This window comes from Pelodiscus sinensis, chromosome 20 (genome assembly GCF_049634645.1).
Source record: "Pelodiscus sinensis isolate JC-2024 chromosome 20, ASM4963464v1, whole genome shotgun sequence".
In the NCBI taxonomy this organism is placed as follows: domain Eukaryota; kingdom Metazoa; phylum Chordata; order Testudines; family Trionychidae; genus Pelodiscus; species Pelodiscus sinensis.
This window is the reverse complement of record NC_134730.1, coordinates 10,609,652-10,634,510: the sequence shown is the minus strand read 5'-3', so window position 1 is coordinate 10,634,510 and position 24,859 is coordinate 10,609,652. Positions and strand designations below refer to the sequence as shown.

General features: G+C 46.5%; 1 protein-coding gene across 1 annotated transcript in view; it reads right to left on the bottom strand.

Annotated features, from left to right (window-relative positions):
• The window catches only part of RNF157 (ring finger protein 157), a 120,617-nt gene that overhangs the window by 93,705 nt on the left and 2,053 nt on the right, over window positions 1-24,859 (bottom strand). The window contains exon 2 of the mRNA XM_075903616.1: window positions 24,435-24,559. Coding sequence (XP_075759731.1) covers window positions 24,435-24,444 — 10 coding nt within the window. The 5' untranslated portion in view covers window positions 24,445-24,559. The remainder of the gene's footprint in view (window positions 1-24,434; window positions 24,560-24,859) is intronic.

Here is a 24,859-nt window from a genome sequence, read left to right as displayed (position 1 = left end):
TAACCTCTATGAAATTACCTAGCTTCTCTTTAAACTCTATTATAGTCCTAGCCTTCACAGCCTCCTCTGGCAAGGAGTTCCACAGGTTGACTACACGCTGTGTGAAGAAGAACTTTCTTTTATTAGTTTTAAACCTGCTACCCATTAATTTCATTTGGTGTCCTTTAGTTCTTCTATTTAGGGAACTAATAAATAACTTTTCTTTATCGGCCCTCTCCACACCACTCATGATTTTATAGACCTCTATCATATCCCCCCTCAGTCGCCTCTTTTCTAAACTGAAAAGTCCCAGTCGCTTTAACCTCTCCTCATATGGGACCCATTCCAAACCCCTAATCATTTTAGTTGCCCTTTCCTGAACCCTTTCCAAGGCCAAAATATCTTTTTTGAGGTGAGGAGACCACATCTGTACACAGTATTCAAGATGTGGGCATACCATAGTTTTATACAGGGGCAGTAAGATATTCTGGGTCTTATTTTCTATCCCTTTCCTAATAATTCCTACCATCTTATTTGCCTTTTTGACCGCCGCTGCACACTGCGGGGAAGTTCTCAGAGAACTGTCCACAATAACTCCAAGATCTCTTTCCTGATTTGTCGTAGCAAAATTAGCCTCCATCATACTGTACGTATAGTTGGGGTTATTTTTCCCAATGTGCATTACTTTACACTTATCCACATTAAATTTCATTTGCCATTTTGTTGCCCAATCACTCAGTTTGGTGAGATCTTCTTGGAGTCCCTCACAGTCTGCTTCTGTCTTGATTATCCTAAACAGTTTGGTATCATCTGCAAACTTTACTACCTCACTGCTTACCCCTTTCTCCAGATCATTTATAATTAAGTTGAAGAGGATTGGTCCCAGGACTGACCATTGGGGGACACCACTAGTTACCCCTCTCCAATCTGAAAATTTATCATTTATTCCTACCCTTTGTTTCCTGTCTTTTAACCAGTTCTCAGTCCAAGAAAGGACCTTCCCTCTTATCCCATGGCCATGTAATTTACACAAGAGTCTTTGGTGAGGGACCTTGTCAAAGGCTTTCTGAAAATCCAAGTATACTTATCCGCATGTTTGTTAACCCCTTCAAAGAACTCTAATAGATTAGTAAGACACTAATAGATTAGTAAGGATTTCCCTTTACAGAATCCATGTTGACTTTTGTCCAACAAATTATATTCTTCTACATGCTTCACAATTTTATTCTTTACTATTGTTTCAACTAATTTTCCTGGTACTGAAGTTAGACTTACCGGTATGTAATTGCCAGGATCGCCTCTAGAGCCCTTTTTAAATATCGGTGTCACGTTGGCTACCTTCCAGTCATTAGGTACGGAAGCCGATTTAAATAGGTTACAAACCACAGATAATAGCTCAGCAATTTCCCATTTGAGTTCTTTTAGAACCCTTGGATGAATGCCATCCGGTCCCGGAGATTTGTTAACATTAAGTTTTTCTATTTGTTCCAAAACCTCGTCTAATGACACTTCAATCCGGGACAGTTCCTCAGATTCATCACCCTTAAAGGACGGTGTAGATTCGGGAATCTCCCCAACGTCCTCAGCTGTGAAGACTGAAGCAAAGAAATCATTTAGTTTCTCTGCAATGGCTTTATCATCCTTGATTGCTCCTTTTATAGCTCGATCATCTAGGGGACCCACAGGTTTTTTAGCAGGCTTCCTGCTTCTAATGTACTTAAAAAACATTTTGTTATTTCTTTTTGAGTTTTTGGCTAGCTGTTCCTCAAAATCTTTTTTTGTTTTTCTTATTACATTTTTACACTTGATTTGACATTTGTGGATTGCTAGCAAGAGTAGGCATCTCCTTGCAGCCCAGACTTGGGCACCTAAATCCAAGAGTGTGGCCAGGCTTGGTGTGTACCATTCTCATTGGCATCGCCCATTGGGAACTTGGGCGGCTCCTCACTTAGCTGCTGACTTTTGTGCATCCCATTATCAGGCACTTTTCTCTTCCCATTTCTTGTGTAAGGAGCTAGACACCTAATTCCACTTAGGGGATCCCGGTGTGTTCCTGTGTCTAAAAGTTAGGCACCATGAGGCTTTGTGTACATCTACACAGCCACATTATATAATTTAATCCGCGTCTACACAGCAGGCAGTTATTTTGAAATAATGTCGAAATACTGTCAAGCTGGAGAACTTCTTACTCCAACTCCTGTAATGCTCATTGTATGAGGAGTAAGGGAGGTTGGAGGAAGAGTGCTCTGTTTCAAATAAGTGCTGTGTAGACACTCCAATTTTGAAATAAGCTATTTTGAAATAAGATACACAATTGACATAACTTGAAATAAGCTATGCAAATTGAGCTAAGCCCTGCAGTTTAGACACACCCTTAGGCTACGTCTACACTGGCACGATTTTCCGGAAATGCTTTTAACGGAAAGATTTTCCGTTAAAAGCATTTTCGGAAAAGAGCATCTAGATTGGCATGGATGCTTTTCCGCAAAAGCACTTTTTGTGGAAAAGCGTCCGTGCCAATTTAGACACGCTTTTGCGCAAAACAGTACTGTACTGTCTACACTGGCCCTCTTGCGCAAATGATTTGCGCAAGAGGGCTTTTGCCCAAACGGGAGCAGCACAGTATTTCCGCAAGGACACTGACAATCTTACATGAGATCGTCAGTGTTCTTGCAGAAATTCAAGCGGCCAGTGTAGACGGCAAGTTTTTCCGCAAAGGCAGATGATTTTGCGGAAAAACTTGCCAGTCTAGACACAGCCTTAGGCTATGTCTACACTGGCTCGATCTTGTGCCAGAGAAATGCAAATGAGACTAAGCGTGGAATATCACTGATTCTCATTTGCATATCTAATGAGCCGCTATTTTTGTGGAAGAGGCTCTTGCGCCAGAAGGAGCTGTCTACACTGCCCCTTCTTGTGCAAGAAAAACCCTCTTGCGCAATGCCGCTATGCTGATTATTTTCAGGAATAACGGCATTGCGCAAGAGGGTTTTTCTTGCGCAAGAAGGGGCAGTGTAGATGCTCCTTCTGGTGCAAGAGCCTCTTCCGCAAAAATGGCAGCTCATTAGATATGCAAATGAGGCTCAGCGATATTCCACACTTAGCCTCACTTGCATTTTTCTGGCGCAAGATCGCGCCAGTGTAGACATAGCCTTAGTTTTGCAATGTCCCACGGGGTCTGCCGCAGGCGGAGGTGCTCCAGCCTAGTCAGAGCAGCTCCACTCCAGCCTGCCTGGGTGAGAGCAGCCCCCACTGCCGGTTCCATTTAATCAGTTAACTGGTTAAACATAAAGTTAACTTTAAACCGTAAAATTAAATGGGATTTTACATCCCTAATGTGAGATTATTATTTATCCTGAGATACCCACTTACGGCTTCATGGAGTTCTCATTCAGTTTACACACTACTCTCTAAACAACTTGGGCTCGTCTACACTGGCCCCTTTTCCGGAAGGGGCATGCAAATTTCACCAGTCGTCGTAGGGAAATCCGCGGGGGATTTAAATATCCCCCGCGGCATTTAAATAAAAATGTCCGCCGCTTTTTTCCGGCTTTTAAAAAAGTGCCCTTTTCCGGAGGATCGGGGCCAGTGTAGACGCTCTTTTCCGGCTTTTTTAAAAGCCGGAAAAAAGCGGCGGACATTTTTATTTAAATGCCGCGGGGGATATTTAAATCCCCCGCGGATTTCCCTACGACGACTGGTGAAATTTGCATGCCCCTTCCGGAAAAGGGGCCAGTGTAGACGAGCCCCTTGAGTATCTGCTCCAGAATAAGATTCCTTAGGGATATGATACCACATTTTAAATATACTTGTTTTGATCTATTTTCATATATAAAGGTTGGAAAGCAGAAACTTATTTACAAATGCTAGCAATAAATTAATCTTGCAATGCAAATTAATGGAGGAATGAATTTGTTTAAGTTGATATCAGAGTTGCTGCACAGATTAAAGCAGAGAGGCATATGTGAAATCAGACAAATGGCCACATTGCCCTAAGTTGTATATTCTGTGATGAATGAAACTACTGGTGGCTTTTCTCTGCTCCACGAGTTCCACATTACTTTCATTTAACTTCCCATTTCTCTGAAAAATCAAGAAATTAGAGCAAACATCCAATGGCCTAAATATGCTAAATGTTGGGTGTGTTTCACTTCAAACAGTTGCTTTTAAAGAATACAAGCAGCATGGAAAACTGCAATATCATGAGTCAGCCCTTCACAGATAATGATATTTTGCAAGAACTTTGAGGTTCCTTTTACTTGCCTTCTGTTTTTTAAAACTTTGGGATACATTTGTCTCATTTTCAAGATTTTTTTCTGAAGCTTTGGGAGTTAGAAACTTACCATTTTCTCTTTTTTTTTAATGGAACCTGAGAGAGTCTCACATATTCACAGGACTCCAGGAACAGGGGTGTTAAGAAAACCCCCAAAAATGAGACTAGCAATTAGGGATGTTAAATATCGGTTAATTTAATAGTCGATTAACCTCATGAATTCTTATTGGTTACTCGACTATTCTATAGTACCCGGGGGTGGGACCGGCAGCCAGTGTGCTCCAGCCTCACTCCCGAGAAGCCCCCTGCCACTTAGCACTGCTTCCTCTGTATCAGAGGCAGCAGCGTGGTGTGCCTGGTGGGAGCTGGTCCATGAGGGGAACCAGTTTAAAAACCAGCTCTCTTCATGAACCAGCTGCTTTTCGCTCTGCACTGCTGCCTCTGATACAGTATGGCAGCAGCCCCTGTCCAAGGAAGGTCTGAGCTCCTGGACCTGGCCTGAGCCAGGACTGAACTAGGCTGCCTGACTGCCTGGCTCTTAATACACTTTAAACACAGAGTTGCAGCAGGGGTAGGTTCTGGACCTATTGCAAGCCAGGACTGAGCCAGGCTGCTAAAAAATTTAGTGGTGGGAGGAAGGAGAAATGCATGTAGTCTCTGTAATACGGAGATATACCTATCTCATAGAGCTGGAAGGGACCTTGAAAGATCATCTAGTTCAGTCCCCTGCCTTCACAGCAGGACCAAGTATTATCCCTGACAGATTTGCCCCATATCCCTAAATGGCCTCTTCAAGGATTGAACTCACAATCCTGGGGGGGGGGGGACGGGAGGGGGGACACCAATGGTCAAACTAATGAGCGATCCCTTCTCCTCATAAGCTTTTGCTTATTGGTTAATTGACTACACTATTACATCCTTACTAGCAATCCCATCCAAGAGCTGCCAACACTGATTTAATGCCTAATGCTGGAGTTCATGCAGAGACAAGATATATGTGGGGATCAGAAACTGCCACAAGAGGTGTCCCCCCCCCCCCCCCCCCGCCATCCATGCAGATTATAGGACTGGCCTCTTGGGCACTTTTTAAATTTTAATTCATTTTCTTTTTCCCCTGCAGCTTGCATGTTTCTCCTCCCTCCCCCCCCCTTTTCCCCATGTTGACACTCTGTGGCATCTCAGTTTGTCAAACAGAGCCTTAGGCCCTGATCCTGCAGGAGATCTGGATGAGCAGACCTCCTGTGCTCGTATATAGTCCCAGAGATATCAGTGTGGAAATCTGCCCACAGAGCTAACAGAAAAAATGAGAGCTTATATTTTCCTTTCCAGAAACCCTATGCTTCCTTCTTTTCATATCTGTTGAGCTCCAGTATTATTTCACAGGGTAACTACCCTCTCTTTTGATTCCCCTATAAAAACTAAAAGATCAAGGCCACTGAGCATACACTCAGTTACATGGGGTTACATGTTTTTTTTTGTGTTTCTGATGGCTAAACACTACCACTGATCTTTGTATTACATGTATTCTCTTGGAACACCAAGTAATTGCATTTACATAGAGAATGATTGACAAGAATTTCTGGCACAAATGCTCATATCTGCATACATATAAGCTCATCCTTCAACATCAGTGCAAACAGAAGACTGTCCTGTGAAAGTCTGCAGAAAAGGAGACAGCATGGATGGATCAGATCACAAGTCAGATTTCCCATGCATGTTCAAATTCTTTGCAGCAATTCATTCAGCTCTGGTCCTGATGCTGAGCACACAACTGGCAGCCCACTTTAGGGTTGAGCAAATTGGGTCTGGATTAAATGCATCTGAGGGTGCTGAGGGAGTTGGCAAATGTCATTGCAGAGCTTTTGGCCATTATCTTTGAAAACTTGTGGAGATTGGGAGAGATCCTGGATGACTGGAAAACGACAAATGTAGTGCCCATCTTTAAAAAAGGAAAGAAGGACAATCCAGGGGACTACAGACCAGTCAGCCTTACCTCAGTACCTGGAAGGAGATCCTCAAGGAATTCATTTTGAAGCACTTGGAAGAGGGGAAAGTGATCAGGAATAGTCAAAATGGATTCACTAAGGGCAAGTTGTGCCTGACCAATCTGATTAGCTTCTATGATGAGGTAACTGGCTCTGTAGACATTGGGAAGTCAGTGGATGTGAAATACCTTGTCTTTAGCAAAGCTTTTGATACGGTCTCCCACAATATTCTTACCAGCAAGTTAAGGAAATATGAATTGGATAAATGGACTGTAAGGTAGATAGAAAGTTGGCTAGCTTGTCAGGTCCAACAGGTAGTGATCAATGGCTCAATGTCTGGTTGGCGGTCAATTTCAAGTGGAGTGCCCCAAAGATCGGTTCTAGGCCCGGTTTTATTCAACATCTTAATTAATGACCCAAATGAGGGGTTGGATTGCAAGTTTGCGAATGACACTAAGCTTGAGGAGAGGTAGATATGTGGGAGGGCAGGGATAGGGTCCAGAGTGACCTGGACAGATTAGATGATTGGTACAAAAGAAATCTGATGAGATTCAGCAAGGACAAGTGTGGAGTCCTGCACATGAGATGGAAGACTCCAAAGCACAGTTACAGGCTGGGGACCGACTGGTTAGGTAGCAGTTCTGCAGAAAAGGACCTGGGGGTTACAGTGGATGAGAAGCTGGATATGAGTCAACAGTGTGCCCTTGTAGCCAAGAAGGCTAATGGCATGTTAGGGTGCATTAGGAGGAGCATTGCCAGCAGATCCAGAGAAGTGATTATTCCCCTTTATTCAGCTCTGGTGAACCCACATCTGGAGTACTGTGTCCAGTTCTCGGCCCCCTACTTTAGAAAGGATATGGACACATTGGAGAGGGTTCAGTGGAGGGCAACCAAAATGATTATGGGGCTGGAGCACATGACCTATGAGGATAGGCTGAGGGATCTGGCCTTATTCAGTCTGCAGAAGAGAAGCGGGGGGAGGAAGGGGGATTTGATAGTAGCCTTCTACTTCCTGAAGGGAGGTTCCAAAGAGGATGGAGAAAGGCTGGTCACAGTAGTGAGGGATGGCAGAACAAGGAACAATGGTCTCAAGTTACAGTGGGAGAGGTCTAGGTTGGATATTAGGAAAAACTATTTCACTAGGAGGGTGGTGAAGCACTGGAATGGGTTACCTAGGGAAGTAGTGGAGTCTCCATCCCTAGAGGTTTTTAAGTCTCGGCTTGAGAAAGCCCTGGCTGGGATGATTTTGTCAGGATTGGTCCTGCCTTGGGCATGAGGCTGGACTTGATGACCTCCTGAGGTCTCTTCCAGCTCTAGGATTCTATTATTCTGATCCTGCAACTTGCTCTGTATAGCTGGACTTCATTGGCTTCAATGGAGCTTAAAAGACAGGGATCTGCTGATGTGGAACAAATTGTGTTGAACTCCTATTTTGTTCACTAGTGGTTTACAGGATTGGGCCCTATGTTAAGAGACTTTAACTTCTGTTATGTTTTCCAACCCAGCCACAGAACTGTCTAGTGTGTTTCTAAACTGAATGATGTTTACAAAGAGGAACAAAAGCAAAGTTCCGGTTAGAAATCTATGAAATTTTATTTTAGAAAAAAAAGACACATCATCTGTCTTAAGTTTAACATTTGCCTTTTCTATGGAAATTCAGGTTCTCAGCTTGACAAAGCCTTGGGTGGGATGATTTAGTTGGGGTTGGTCCTGCTTTGGGCAGGGGGCTGGACTTGATGATCTCTTCTATCCCTATGATTCTATAAATTCCATAGTAAAGGCAAATGTTAAACTTAAGACAGATGATGTGTCTTTTTTTTCTAAAATAAAACTTCATAGATTTTAGGGAATAAAAGAAAACCAAGGTTGACAGCCACTGCGACATTGGCAATTGACATCATCACCAAAATAAATGGTTGGTTATCTTTTCTGTGTACCACACGGTCTGCAGATAACAGACTACTAGCAAAGGCCCTTGACATTCTGTGAAGTTAAGCTGTTGGAGCCAGAGATACACACAAACTGCACCGTCTAACCGGAACTTTGCTTTTGTTCCTCTTTGTAAACATCATTCAGTTTAGAAACACTAGACAGTTCTGTGGCTGGATTGGAAAACTTTTTTAAAGATGGGCACTACATTTGCTTTATTCCAATCATCCAGGATCTCTCCCAATCTCCACAAGTGGTAGGAGAAGCTTGTAACATCAGGCCCATGCGGCTAAAAATGGCCTGATCCACAATGCTGTATCCAGACTTACCTGAATTTTGGGGAGGAGGTCAGAATTCAGACCTGAAAACAAATTTTACAGCTGGGTGAACCAAGCATGCTGGAATTGCATAGCTCTCAACTTTGGCAGGTACAAATCCCAAAAGTGGGTCTGAAATTCAAGGTTTGGCTTCCATCTCCACCTCTGTATAGAGAAAACCCAAGGGAAGTACAAAAATGGACAGAAGGGAGAAAGAGCCAGCAAATTTCATTAGACTGAATCCCATTAAACAGACGGCAGGATTTTACAGCAGATAATCAGTCAAAGTTACACCAGCAAAGAGCCATAAAACACCAGTCATTATGCTCAGTGTTGGTATTTTACAGTGTCATACTGCAGCGTATTATTTTCTGGTGCAGTGCTGCAGTGGAGGACTGTGGTTAAACAATATTGCTACAGGAGGATCTGTAGGTCTGCCCCCCCCCCCCCCCCCCCCCGCGCCCTTCAAAGTGTTGCTTGCAGAATTGAATTACTGTATCTCGTTGGGCCAAATACTGCCAGCCAAAACAAAGTCAAGGCAGATAGAACTGGGCCAACATCTCCAGCTTGGGGGGAGGGGAAAGAATGGAAGAGAGACAGGCTGTGTTTAGACTAACTCTGCATCTGTTGTGCAAGACCTGGGGGCTGAAGCATTAAGCCTATTCATCTAGTAGCTTAGGAAGCTGGAGTATTCATTAAAGGGGGCGAGAGGGAAGAGAAAAAAGGCTGTTACTACAGACTGCCAAGAACTGTAATCCTGCTAGCCTGTTGGCACTGTTTGCATCCATCCCCCTTGCTGGAGTTCCTGCTCTAAAATCTGATCTGACCCTCACTCAGCTGCACTCATTGCAGAAAAGCAACAGTAAGTACAAAGTATTAGGTGCTGACATCACCCAGCTTAATCATGCTACAGCGGCTGCTCTGTGTTCATGAAGTGCATTCACGAAAGGGCTAAACAGCCCAGCATCTGGCCTGCCAAGAGCCATAGATGAACGCTGTAAGGAACTGCTGTCAGTATCAAACAGCACCTGTCACTGGAGTGAGTAGCGAGTTCTATTAATGACATGACAGGTCCTTAGCTGCATAATAAAATACTCTTTTTAGTGAGTGTGTGGCTGTAATTATTTCACAATTGCTAAGGATGGAGTTTCAAGGGACGGTGCAGAATGTTCTGTTAAGACCCAGTCCTGCATCCTCAGCCACATAAAATTCCCCCGTTGCATCAAGGCTCAAGCAGTATGCTGGACACTCGTGCGGCCATTCAGGAGAGATTCAGATGCAGCCCAGCTGATTAGCAGAGTGCCCACAGCTAGGTTTTTGTTTCTACTAGTGCCTCAGTGCACATAAAATTTTATTCCACACATGGATGGAAAATATTAGAGGGAACATTGATGCCAATGCTTGAGAGAAGTGCTGGACAATGAAGCAATTCTCCTTTGTGGATTAATGCTTAGTTATGTTCATGCAAAGATCTCAAACCACTTCACACAGGAAGGTAAATATCATTACTGTCATTTTACTGATGGGGAAACTGAGGCACAGAGACAGTGAGTTGCCCAAGACCACATAACAGTTCAGTGGCAGAACTAAGGAGCCATTAATCTCTCCCAAGTCTAGTACACCCTGCTGCAAATCAACAGGATTACTCCTAGGGGTAAGATGGTCAGAATTTGGCCCTGTTTCCATACATCTAATAGATGGTCAGTTTCCTCTACTACCCCTTTAATGGTGATTGGCATACACTGCCTTCACGGGCAGCATCCAGAGCACCCTTCCCTTCAGTGTCTCTGGCCTGAGCTCTCTCCTATAGGAGATAAAGCTTTCCAGATGGCCTTTTGGCTAAGATCAGTCTGCCTATCAGCAGCACTTCTGACATGTCCTCTGCCAGGAGCCTGTCTGCTGCTGCGCAAGGGGGATGGGCGTAGCTATCTAGTTCAGTAGCTCTTTCCCATCTCTATCTACTGTGAGCTTGTCCCATGACCTTCCTTGTTATCTTGTGCTGATTGAAATTGTCATTGGGTTCCTAGGACTCTGTCCTTTCCTGGGCCTCTGCCTGCCACCCTGACTGCTCTTTCAGCAAATCCTCGTACTTTTCCCCCACCCCCCGCCCACTTCTGTGTTGATTTTTCCTCCCCGCAGCTGTCCTTGGACCTCTCCTGCCCTATCCCACCTCTCTCCTCAGGACCTCATGTGCTCCCAGGATCTCTCTCATCATCTCCATGTCAATGACTCTTGGTATCACTCTCCACCCCAGCTCAGTTTCTCTTCCTGCCTTTTCAAGGTAACTTCTTGGGGACATCACACCACAGCTTTCAATGGGTCCTGGGATTTAGCAAAGTTTTTACTCTTTTACTCTCCCCTCTCACCAGAGCCAGCTCCAGTCTGCTCCCCGTCACTCAGACTGAGGCTTATCTTTTGACTTCTCCTTTCCTTCTCCTGAGCCAGGATCTTGCCAAATTCTGTCTGATAACACTCCTAAAACCTGCCCCTCCCTCTCCACGCTCTGAAAGAACCAGGGTTCCTTTAACCTGCAGCAACCAAACCACCTTCCTTGTAAGCCCCCAGCTTCTCACCTTTCCTGCTTTCATCTACAGCAGTGGTCACCAACCAGTAGATCGGGGTCTACCAGGAGATCTTGGAGCCTCTGACACAGGGGTGGGCAAAAGGGCCTCCGCGGGCCGGACCCAGGCCGCCAAGTGGGTTGATCCAGCCTGCGGAGGCCCTGCTGCTCCCCTGCCCCCAGGCCAATCAGGCGAGGGAGCGCATGACATCTCCTCCTACCCTGCGAGCAGCACGTGGCACTTTGAAGGCTCCTCACAGGGCAGGGGTAGGGCAGGAGGAGGCTTTGCGCACTCCCTGCACCCCCAGGCCAATCAGAGCCTGGGGGTGGGGGAGTGTGTGAAGCCTCTTCCCACATGGGTGCCTAGTGGGAAGGGGTGACAAAGGGGCTTCCCCACCCCCAGACCAATCATGGTCTGGGAGTGGGGAAGCCCAGAAGCATTCTGGCCCCACCGCTTCCAGATTAGGCCCCGCCCCTTCTGGCCTGGCCAAAAAATGTTGACGTGGCCCCTGGCCAAAAATTATTGCCTGCCCCTGCTCTGACAGCTGATCCTGACTGGCTTGGCTGGGAAGCTATCAAACACTGGCACTTCTGTTGCCCCTCCCCTTACCGTCATGCTGCTCCTGCCCTCTGCCTTGCAGCCGCCCCCTTGCAGCCCCCTGCTTGCCATGCAGGATGTGGGAGGGAGAAGAGGGATGATGTCAGGGTGTCCCTCTTCCCCCCATTTCTGTACCCTGTCTCCACACAGAGAGAAGGGGATGGAGGGAGCTTGGCAATGCAAATCTCTGTCACTCTCTCACAGTGTGTGTGTCGGTTATTCTCACAAACACGCACTGTCCTTCACTCTGGAAGCTAGGGAGCTGGGGCAGCTCCTCCAGTAGCATAATGGATTAGGCAGTGCTTCCTCAACCTCTTTTCATAAAGTACCCCCAGTACCTACAGTTTTCAGACACACAGGCTACGTCTAGACTGGCATGATTTTCCAGAAATGCTTTTAACGGAAAAGTTTCCCATTAAAAGCATTTTCAGAACAGAGCATCTAGATTGGCACGGACGCTTTTCCGGAAAAGCACTTTTTGCGGAAAAGCGTCCGTGGCCAATCTAGACGCGCTTTTCCGCAAAAAAGCCCTGATCGCCATTTTCGCGATCGGGGCTTTTTTGCGGAAAACAAATCTGAGCTGTCTACGCTGGCTCTTTTGCGCGCAAAAGGACTTTTGCCTGAACGGGAACAGCATAGCATTTGCGCAAGAACACTAACACTCTTACATGAGATCGTCAGTGCTTTTGCAGAAATTCAAGCGGCCAGTGTAGACAGCTGGCAAGTTTTTCCGGAAAAGTGGCTGATTTTCCGGAAAAACTGGCCAGTCTAGACACAGCCACAATGTTTTTTCTACCATTGTAACACATTTGTTTAAACAACTTAATCATAGCCAGGCAGGCAATGAAATGTTGGGTGTAAAAAGTGGAAAAATAATAAAGCACTATAAAACAAAGTTGCATTTTCTCCAAATTTCAGTTGTGTTGATGTATCCTCCAGACTTCTCTCGAGTACCCCTACGGGTTCTCGTACCACTCGAGAAACACTGGGAGAAGGCACCTGCCTCCAGAGCCCTGGGTTGAGGGTTCATGTCCGACCCATCGTGGGGGCAGCCACCAGGAGCTCCTTTGGGGATGGAGCTGACACCATTGGAAGGCGGGAAGGATAAGGGGGCACAGGAAGGTGGAGTGGCTTGTCCAGTGGTGCAATGGATAAGGCACCTGACTCAAAGCCCGGGGTTGAAGGCTCCAGATGCTGGTGGTGGCTGAGCAGGAAGCTGGTGGTGGCTGAGGGATGGAGTCCAACACCAGATTCCTGAGTGCTGAAACTGGCACCATTGGAATGGAGGGGGGGAGGGTTGAGGGTTGGGGTCCTGTGTGCCCAGAGGATGTAACTGACACTATTGGAAGATAGGGAGGATAAGGAAGCTCCTGAAGGTAGCTATGTAGGTCCTCCGGTGGCGTAATGGCTAAGGCATCACACCCTGCAAGGCTGGGGTTGAGGGCTTCAGAAGCTGGTGGTGATTAAGGGGGATGCTGGTGGTGGCTGAGGGTTTGAGTCCTGCCCCCCTGCAGGCAGCCACCACCAGCTTCACAAGGGACAAAGTTGGCAACACTGGAAGGTCAGAAGGATAAGGGGGCCTCTGAAAGTGGGGTGGGTCCTCCAGCAGTGTAATGGGTAAGGTGTCCACAGCCCAGGGTTTAGGGTTTGAGACCTGCCCACCCTGGCAGGGACCCACTGCCTTCCAGAGAGATGCAGCTTGCATCATTGGAAGGCCAGAAGAATAAGGGGCCCCTGAAGTTAGGGAAGTTAGGGAGGTGGGGTGTGTCCAGGATTGTAATGGAGAAGGCATTGCACCCCTGAGTAAAGGTTGAGGGTTTGAGTCCTGCCCTTCCTGGGGGCAGCTAGGTTCTGCCACCAGATTCTCCAGGTCTGGAGCTGGCACCAGCCCAAGGCTGGGAGGATAAGGGAGACAGGGGTGGGTGGTTCCTCCAGTGGCTTAATGTAGAAGGCCTGGGACTCCTGAGACTGGGGTTGAGGGCTGGAGACTCACCTGTCGTGGGAGCAGCCATCACAAGCTTCCAGAGGGATGGAGCGGAAGATCTGCAAGATAAGGGGGGGGCCAAGGTAGGGTGGGTCCTCCAGTGGTGCAATGGACAAGGCATCTGCCTCTTGAGCCTGGGGTTGAGGGTTGCAGCTTTGCCTGCCCATGGAGCAGTCACCTCCCCCTTCTCAAGGACCAGAGCTGGCACCATTGGACAGTAGAAAGGATAAGGGGGCTGAGGGGTGGAGCGGGTACCATTGGAATGTAGAAAGGATAACAGAGCCCCTGAAAGCCGGGAGGTGGGGTGGGTCCTCCAGTAGCACAATGGGGTTGAGGCCAGGGGAGCTGGTGATGGCTGAGGGCCTTAGTCCTGCCTACCCTGGGCAGTCACCAGCTTCCTGAGGGATGGAACTGGCACCATTGGAAGGGGGTCCCTGAAAGTGGGAGTGAGGATGGGAGAAGAAAGGGGATGGAGTGAGCAAGTGAGGCCTTGGAGAAGGGGTGGAGCCAAAGAAGGGGCAGGAAGAAAGTGGGGCAAGGGGGCTTGGTGGGGCAAGGGGGCTTGGGTTTGAGGTAGATCTTACATTGAAACAGGTTGAAAAAGAGATCCTGTGGCCAAAAAGTTTGGCGATCACTGATCTGCAGCATGTTTAGCAGCTCCCTTGATCTGCTTCTCTGACTGCTTCCCCGTCCCTTCCCCAGCCACTGCTCTCTTCCCTGGGAGTGGAAGCCATTAAGAATCACATCTAGGGCTTTGCTCATAGCTAGAGCCCTGCAAATCTACAGATCCCTGCTTTATATCCACATCCAAGGATGTGGCTATTTGCAGCCATGGATACAGATACAAATTTTGTATCTAGAACCTTGCAAATTTGGCTCATTTTTGCAGATGCTGACAAGTTTTGTATCCACCCAGGCCTCTACTCATAACTACAGCTCACCTCCCACTGAAGAAAGGGAACTAGTCCAGATTCCAGCCACCACTAGAGCTCAACAGGCGTGAGACCTGAGGAACAGGAAGGGGTCAATCTAGTCTCATCAAAGCTTTTCACCAAGCAGCCAACAGTCAAAAAAACGGCAGAGTCCTTGTGCTGAGCAGCCAGAGGTCCCTGAATAGTCAGTTCCTTCCTTGTCCCCACTAACAATCTGCATGGAACATGGGGGGTGGCACCAGAAGGCACAGGACTCAGTCTGCCTGCACGTGGCTAGAGCATTCACTACAGTTACAGCGCTGCTGTAAAGAGTTCTCTTAATAAACAGCCAGCTTAGCTAGACAGGCATTGAGCCCTCTCATGCTATTACCCAGGTTGTGATTCGTGAAACACACACTATGGCTACATCTAGACTGGCATGATTTTCCGCAAATGCTTTTAATGGAAATGAGCGTCTAGATTGGCACGGACGCTTTTCCGCAAAAGCACTTTTTGTGGAAAAGCGTCCGTGCCAATCTAGACGCAGTTTTGCGCAAGAAAGCCCCAATCGCCATTTTTGCGATCGGGGCTTTTTAGTGCAAAACAATACCGCGTTGTCTACACTGGCCCTCTTGCGCAAAAGCTTTTGCGCAAGAGGGCTTTTGCCCAAATGGGAGCAGCATAGCATTTCCGCAAGAACTCTGACACTCTAACATGAGATCATCAGTGTTCTTGCAGAAATTCAAGTGGCCAGTATAGACAGCTGGCAAGTTTTTCCGCAAAAGCATCTGCTTTTGCGGAAAAACTTGCCAGCTGTCTACACTGGCCACTTGAATTTCTGCAAGAACACTGACGATCTCATGTAAGATTGACTGAGAAAAACTGGCCAGTCTAGACTCAGCCAAGACATACAACGAGTTTGTAAACCCAGCTTAGTCTCTCCCCCCATCCTCCCTGCTGGAGCTTGGCAGTCTCCTCTCTGCCTGAAACTGCCCATAGTTATGCATACCTCTCCCTTTTAATTACCAGTCTGCTGGTTATGGATTACAGGTGGAAGGTCCTTCTTCCACCACTGAGGCAGGTGTTGCATGGTTGTCTTAATAAATTCCTTGGATTCAGGACAAATTTGCTAATCAATCTCTTCCTGCTCAGGCCAAGTGTAGAGTCTATGCACTCCGTCAAAATTGCGGATGGAAACTGTACTCACTGCTGAGTGCGGTAATATCGCTCATGCCTCTGAAGAGCTGAGATTTTAAGGGATCGATAAACAGGTCAATAATCTGACTGAGAAACTCAGATTCTTTTGGACAGTGGAGCTACAAAACACTTAATGTCTGATGATTTTTCTGGCTTCCCTTATCTAACAATGGAGATGGTGAATACAAGTAAACAAGCCACATTGACTAAGGAGCCTATTGTGGCATGTAAAAGCAGCACTCATCCAGGCTAAGCAGTGTAGTGGAGCTGGGTGAGGATGTATGGAGTCTGATGCTAAATCCAGCGAGACTAGTGGGACTTCTGCCACTGTTTTAATGGGAGAAAGACTGGCCCATGCTGGAGCCCTTAATCAGTTCTGGCTCATACAATGTCAAGCAAACACAGGCTAGCAGGCCAATGCTGTCCAGGTGCCCCCCTCAGACTAGTTACACCAATGACCTGTGCCCTCATCCAACAAGCCAGAGACAGTTTTGACTATGCAAGGAAAAGCTACAAACAGCTCATCAGTGTGCTACTGTCTCTGCTCCATGGCACAGGGAACGTGGTGAAGGCTCAAAACCTCAGTTTGGTGAGATTCTGTTTGAACATAAATGTCTCTCTGCAGACTCCCCCACCCGTCACCAATAGTCTGAACTAGAACTCGCATCAAAACTAATCCTGTTTATCCGTTTAATCTAGCAGGTGGCACTCAGCTTGTGGTGCTGAGAGCTAGTCCTACCTCAGCTGGTGCACTGTGATGTTGGACAAATCACATCTGCTCTGTTTCATCTCCTCCTGCCCATTGAGTTAGACTGTGAGCTCTTCAGGTCAGGGCTGTCTCTTACTACATGTTTGTACAGCGCCTGGGCAGGGGAGATCCCAATCTCAGCTGAGGCCCCTCAGCATCACCAACACTCTATTGACAAAATGTTCATGAATAAGATGAATTAAAAAGCCAGCTAAGTGGCCTCTCTAGAAAAAGGTCACCATTTTGCTGCACAACTCTTGTCTGCTATTAATGAGGAGGTTGGGCCATTCTGAATACGTATGACCTACAGAGCTGTTCAAGACAAATATTCCCTGCCCCACGCTGATGTGTGAATTGTTTGGCTGCACGGGGCTAAAATGTTTTCCAAAGTTGTTGTGTTGTGTGCTGAACTCCGGTCAAAAGAGATTTTCAGTCCAGATCTAGGTTATGTGCATGTGTTTTGTTTTGAACAGACACTAGCTGCTTTTCTTAAGGCAGTGAATGGGTTACTTCAAGAGGCCCTCAGGTAATATATTGTCTACTTAGTTCACCTGTTGGAATGCTAGTAATCCACAGGCAGATCATAAACAACATCTTAAAAATAGCATTTAAAGTCAGTTTATAGGTAAGAAATAGGCAGCTCATAATCAATAGTTAAAGACAGCCTTGTATATTCTCTAGAGATCAATCAGTACAGCAAAACAGATTTTCAGCCAGCAGAAAACCTGGTACCATTCCTAAGGTTTATTGTGTCTAGTAGAGGTGTATGGAGCCAACAAAGTCACATCCACCTTGAATTGACCACACTTAACTTGTGTTGTAGGTGTGAGAACTTTATTTCCACTTGCAAGTTACTACAGGAAATGTGTTGCAAGACTTTGCCTAAATTGCCTTTGTCTTACTGAAAGTATTTGAAAGCAGCAGTGCACCTGACCCAACCTCTCAGATGACACACACACACAGCAGATAGGTGAGAAGGAAAGGTGCAGTGTTACACTGCATTCTTTCTTAGAATTCAGAACAATAACACACAAGAATGAAAACCAAAGAGACAGACAAAGCAGGCTGCCCTCTCCAAGAGGGAGGCACAACTCACCCCTCCTTCCTCCGGGCTGGCTGGCTGCAAAGTAGACAGACTGCTGCACCTCCTAGGTCACATACTTCCCTACAGAGCCATCTGGCCAAGCAGGACCTCTCCCCACCCCTCCACTCCCAAATTGCGAGCTTGTATTTCCCATGCAGTCCTCCTCAATACACCACACAAACCTCCTCAAACTTTAAGGACAGTCAGATCCAGACTGAATGGATTAAATCAATCTCTATAAATGGAACCTCAAAGGGCTGACCCCCACTGAACTTGAGGAAAGTTCTGGTACAGATCTGGACCTGCATCTCTAGGGAAAGATAAATGCATATTTGTATAGCAGGTAAAAAGCAAATGCTTTGCTATGGACCAAAATAAACTTTTCTTTATGATGCCCCACCTTTGCCTTATGTGGCTATGACAGGTGAGTCTGCTAAGGCATAGAGAGCTGATCTGAATCAAGTCCAGCTGTGGTAGAACAGCCATTGGTTTCGGAGTTTGGACAGCTTACACTGACTGAACACATTTATGCAATTTCTGAAAAGGAATGATTGACCCTTGTGCAGTCATCTGTAACGCATGTAAGGAAGCCAAAAAGTCTTAAGTGAAGCATTCTATAGCCAAAATGGATCACACCTCCCTATATTGTTTAGAAACTCGGATAAATCTGTCCCAGAGACAGGCTGCCTGGATGGAACTGCTGCAGATATGTATGACTTTGAGATACCGTTTTATCCCAGGAAGGCTGACACAGCAGCCAAAGTCTTGACTAGGCAGCCAGAAATCAATATACTTATTGATGTGCAACATGACCAGACATTCGTCCTGTTGCCTTGAGATACTTATTTTACACATTCTTGTTTTAATAACAGTTTTGGGCAATATCAAAGCTGGTGTTAACAATAAAAAGACAAGAGAACTAATTATCCTCCCTCTTACACCAGGTTGGCACAGTATTAGATCACTGACCGCAGCAGAGTTACTTCTGATTTATACTGGTGTGAGTGAGTGGAGAATCTGACCAATGGTAATTACTAGGAAAAAAAGATAGGTTATTCAATATCTATCCCAACATGGCAGAGCCTGTATATTCCATATGCCTCAGACCTTCTAGATCAACACAATGGCCTGGCAGTACAACATTTTGTTTTAATTTAGGGAAATTGATATAACCAGCAATAACTTCTTGTTTTTGTTTTACTGGCCCAATATGTGGAAGAAGGGTAGTTGGAAGGAAGGCTGTGAAATGTATCTGTGCCATAGTAAGATGCAGGCACTGTGACCTAGTGGTCAGAGCAGGACCAGAGTGTGGAACCAGAGACCTGGTTGGGAGGCATAGCTGCATCAACCTCACTTTTTAGTGTGGACGTGGCCATACCAAGGGTTTCCTGCATCCCGCTGAGCCAATGGGTTTGCTAAGCAAGCGAGCTCAGAGATAGGTGGGTTCCTGATGGTGTCAGTGTACAAAACTTACTTCTCAGTTGCCCATTGGGCTAATGCAAGTGATTCTTTTACCATTATGGGAACAGATGATGATGGAGTTTGTTACAAACTTGTCCGGGACTAAACATTTGCTCTGACCCACTTTTATAGGTGTTGGGCCACCATACCAGATCCTAGTCCCGCAAGCAGCTCACATAGGCATGCAAAAACTTCTGAGAGATTTTTGCACAGGGGCATAGCAAGGGCGCCATTTCAGAGGGTGGGGGGCTGCAGCCGTGTGCTCTGGGACACGGCTTGCTTTTCAGACAGTTCCCCGGACTATCAGGGAGCGAGAGGAAAGTACTTGTACAGGCAGTCCCCGACTTATGTCGGATCCGCACTTACGAACGGGGCTTTCTCGCCCTGGAGGTCGAGGTGGCAGATTGCTACCTGCGAGCTCCGGGGTGAGAAAGCCCCGTTCGTAAGCTGCTCCGGTGCCCCTGGTCTGCTGGAGACCGCTGCCACTGCGGCTCTGCTCCCCGTGGCCCTGGTCTGCTGGGGGGGGGGGGGCGCAGCTAGTGTGCCCCCCCCCCCCCCCCCCCAGCAGACCAGGCTTTTGTTTTGGACCCTGGGGCAGAGCAGCTGGGGCGCTGCCGATTGGTCCTGCAGCGCCGCTCTGGGCACTACTGGACCAACCCGGCAGCACCCCAGCTGCTCTGCCCCAGGTCCTGATTCAGCCGCTGCTGAAACTGACCAGCAGCGGCTGAATCAGGACGCCTGGGGCAGAGCAGATGGGGTGCTGCTGGGTTGGTCCAGTAGCACCGAGGAGCGGCGCTACTGGAGCAACCCAGCAGCACCCCAGCTGCTCTGCCCCAGGCATCCCCAAGCCAGCTTCTGCTGAAACTGAGCAGCGCTGACTACAGGAAGCCCGAGGCAGAGTTGCTCTGTCCCGGGCTTCCTGGAATCAGCTGCTGATCAGTTTCAGCAGCAGCTGACTTGGGGACGCCTGGGGTTCTTAAGTTGATTCTGTATGTAAGTCAGAACTGGCGGTCAGTTTCAGCAGCGGCTGAATCTGGACGCCAGTTCCGACTTACATACAGATTCAACTTAAGAACAAACCTACAGTCCCTATCTTGTACGTAACCCGGGGACTGCCTGTATTCTATGAATGGCTCTCTTGCCTGACTGGAGAAAGGAGCTCACCAGCCAGGTGTGAGAGGCATGCACAGAATGCAAGTACTTTTCCCTCGCTTCCTGATAGTCTGGGGAACAGGAAGAAAAGCAAGTCGCATTGTGGAGTGCATAGCTGCTGTCTCCCCTACCCTCTCAAAATGGTGTCCCTGGGGCAGAGGACTATCCACAACAATCACCTTGCAGCACTGGGGAGCCTAGCGATCAGGGATCAGATTCTGATCTCAGTCACACTGGTGGAAACCTAGAACCCTCTGACTACCATGTGGTTATTCTGGATTCTTACTGGTGCAACTGAGGTCAGAAGCTGGCCTAATATTTCTCAACAACACCCTTCTTTGCTTTGCCTTCTAACTGTTATCAGGGGAAATCAGGTTGCAATCCAGAATTTACAGGAAGATTTGGGAAAACAAAGTATGGTTTTGGTAGAGGAAACCTAGAATCATGGGATTGGAGAGACCTCAGAAGGGCATCCCAGCCTAGGGTTGCCAAGTATCCAGTTTTGAACCGGACAGTCCAGTATTTAAGCTTTCTGTTCGGGAAACAAATGGCAAAAATATAAACGAGAAAATAGAAATGTCCGGTATTTTCTAAATAGGATGTGTAATGTAAATGGGGATGTAATGTCAAGGGTGTCCAGTATTTTTGTTGAAACCATCTGGCAACCCTATCCCAGCCAGTCAAGGGCTTAAAAATCACCAGGGATGGAGATTCCACCACTTTCCTAGGTCACTCATTCCAGTGCTTCCCCACCTTCCTAGGGGGGGAAAATCCAGTTTTGTCTACAGCTTGTTACCCTCAGGGGGAAGGACTCCCTGATCCCAGACAGCCACACTGGTTCTCTCACTAAGGTATCAGAGAGTAGCTCAGGAGGATGGGGTTCAATTCCTGGCTTTGCTACAAACTTAATGTGTGAGTTTGGGCAAGCCATATAATCTCACTGTGCTTGTAGACCTCCATTGCTAAAATTGAAGTAATACTCCCACATTTAGTATGTTTTCCACATTTAGGGTGTGAGCTCCTCAAGGCAGGAACTGTCTTTTATTTTGTATACATACAACACCCAGCTCAATAAAGCTCTTACCTCTAGGTGCTCCTGCAATGCAAACAGTAGCATGCTAATAAACTTTTATCATCATGCTTCATGGTTTTGTTAATCAAATGCAGCCTGATGGGCATAATCTACCCAGATTGAGGGATAGCTCAGTGATTTGAGCATTAGCCTGCACTACCCAGGGTTGTGAGCGCAATCCTTGAGGGGGCCATTTAGGGAGCTAGGGCAAATCTGTCAGGGATGGTACTTGGTCTTGTGGTGAGGGCAGCAGACTGGACTTGATGACCTCTCAAGGTCCTGTCTAGCCCTAGGAGATGGGTATAGCTCCATAACCAGTCTCATCCCACAAACAACTGGTTAGGCCCCATCTAGACTGCAAGGCTCTTTCAGGATACCAAAAGTATCCTGAAATAGCTACTCTACATCTAAGGAGCCTTTTTCAAAATAACAGACATGCTATTTCAGCATCCCTGTAAACCTCCTTCCATGAGGAACATGGGATGTCTCCAACTAGTACTTTATTGCGAAATTTGGTGCCATGTAGATGTGCCAAATTTCAAAATAGTCTCTTTCAAAATAAAATCAAAATTTAGAGTGCAGTCTAGACATACCCTTATTTAGCTACCTGGACTCTGAAGCAACCATTATTTTAAAATTCCCTCTCCCCCCTCCCTTTCTTTAGTGAGTTTGAACACATTAGACAATTCTCTGTCTTGTTCGTTATTTGCATTTCTTCAATAAAAAAACTTTTCATTAACAATTCATTGTGTACACTCATCAGTTGTACTGTGTTGGTTAGTTTCATCAGCCATGTGGTCTGGTTTCTTTTCCCAGATTGGATGACTAATGTAACCAACCATAGAGATCACGTCTCTTCAGAGGGTCAGTTCATGTCCTATGCCTTACCCACGCCTGTTACCTCAGTGGTGTAAAGGCTTGGGGAGGGCCTTTATTGATCTGGAATGTGAGTTTTTTCTTGTCAGCTCCAACATGAATAGGAGTTATGTGCTGGACAGAAGACTAGAGCCTCAGGGACTGAAAGTACGAGGCCTGTTTCTGCTCTGAATAGGAGGAGGCGGGGGAGGGGATGAATCAGAGTCCAAAGAGAATAATTATGCCTATTTGTTCACAGGAGTCTGACCTTTAAGATGTAGAAGAAATGGTCACATTTCAAACCACAGCAAACTTTAGCAAAGCAGGAAACTCCAGATTGTACAGAAACAATATTTTTCAGTGCCATCAAGGTCCTTCAGTTTGGATTTTCATACTTCTGGGGTTACCAAATAACAGAAAGTAAAAGTAACACAAGTGCAATTTAGAAATACTTGGATCAAAATGTTTCTCCAAAGAATAACATCTCCCACAGCCTGAAAAAGACCTGAAATTCCAATGGAATTTACCTGTTGGTAGTGACATCATGATAAAATCCATTCCTAACTATTTGTGTATTTATATTGCTTTCCACAATTATTACAAATGTCATCAACCACAATATCTCAGTCTCTTCAGGCTCTTTTAATCTGATATCAGTTGATTAAATCAATTGTCTTCTTGCAAAGTCCCTGCTTCGGACAACACTTGTGTCTCCGTTTAGCTATATGCTTTGGAGCAATTTTTAAAAATAGCAGCAGGAAAGGGTACTCATAGGCTATGTCTACACTACGAGTTTTCTGGGCAAAAGATATGCTAATGAGGGACTAATTTGCATGAGTCGTGATCTCATTTGCATATTTTCTGCCAATCCGTTTTTGCGCTAGGGTTTTTGTGCAAAAACAAGCAGTGTGGATGTTTTCTTTTTGTGCAAAACCCCCTTTTCCTACAAGATCCTTATGCCCCAAAAAGGAGGTTTACTGATCTTGCAGAAAAATGGGTTTTTGAGCAAAAAGAAAACATCCACACTGCTTGTTTTTGCACAAAAACCCTAGCGCAAAAACGGATTGGCAGAAAATATGCAAATGAGATCAAGTATCAGAGGGGTAGCCGTGTTAGTCTGAATCTGCAAAAGCGGCGAGGAGTCCTGTGGCACCTTATAGACTAACTGAAGTGTAGGAGCATAAGCTTTTGTGGCACCTAAAAGTATGAGAAGAGGGAAACCGGTGAGGTGACTGTTTCTTCTTCAAAAGTCAGTCACCTCACTAACACTTAATGTGGGGGTGGACAAATACCAGACCATGGACTGGATCCAGTCTGTCAGGGTTAGCACTGGTGGGCTTCCACACCACCATGTTTACCTGCACCTCTGCAGGTACAGGGGATCACAGCTCCGGTTGTCTGTGCAACGCCATTCTGGGCCAATGGGAGCTGCAATTGTCCATACCTGCAGAGCTGTGCATAAATACCGGGGCTAATCCTGGTGAACCACCACCGTTTTATTGCCCACCCTGATCTAATGTCATGTAGGAGGAAGCAAAGCCTGTCACTGACTACAAAATCTGGGTAATTAGACTATATCCTGGGAATCTCTGTGAGAGTAGAAGAAAGTCTCATGATAGGACCATGGAGCTGGTCACAGATGCAGTAGCCATTATGGGGAGCATGGTGAATCTGCACAGTCATAGAACTGCTAGGTCTACCCTGAGACCTCCCATGTCTTACCCTTTCCCCAAATCCCACCAGTGTGCAAAGAGCCACAAAGACTCCTGGCTAAGCAGATATTCTCGGCTCCACTCCTGTGCAGCTGGAAGCAGCATTTGTCCCTGTTAGCAGCTCTCATAAACTGTTTAAAAAGTGCCTGACATTGTCAGTTCTGGGGAAAACACCATTTATTGAGAGCCCTAAATTCAGATCTTGGCAGGCAAAAAGCCTCTGCAGGTCACCTTCACCTGACTGTGACAAGCAAGGCCCACAAGCCAATCTGCCACTCATGGCAGAGAATGTTTCTGGTGCCCTCTGAGCAGGAGAGGGGGGAAAAAAGGAGGATGCGAGCAGAACATCCGAGTGCCCCCCCCCCCAGATGTTGGTGTGTAGGGTGCCTGCCCGTCCTTAAGGATGGCCCTGGTGGGAAACTCATTAAAGAAAAATGAATTGATCCTCACACAAATTCAGCAAAAGAGCCAACAGCGTGGAGTGGTCTGAGCAAATGGCTGGGAGTCAGGATCTCCTAAGCCCTAATATTAGCACTCACAATACATTGTGTGTGGTCTCAAATTACTTAATCTCTCTATACTCAGTTCCCCATCTGTAAAACAAGTATGACATTTACCTGTCCACATGGATGATGTGAAGCTTCATTCATTTATGTCTCCTTACGTTCCTCAGTCGGCATTTGGTTTGTTATTTCTACGGCACTCAGCACCACACTATCTGCACTCTTCACAAACTTAAAGTCTACAAGGTAAGGAAGTATCATTAGCTACATTTTGCAGATAGGTAAATGGAGTCACAGGGTGGCAACATTACTTGCTCAAGATCCCATCTTGAGCCTGTAGCTGAGGCAGGAACACAGCTTTGAAGCCACAGAGACCTTAGGCTTGACAGTCTTAGCAGTTATGGGTTGAGACTGTGGGAATTCCAAAAATTCAACTGGCAGAATAGCAAGACTCAATAGAAAGTCCCTGCACCCCAGATTTAACTTTGTACTAGAAGTGGGATTCTCACACACATCCATCCAAGGGGTTGATTCTCAAA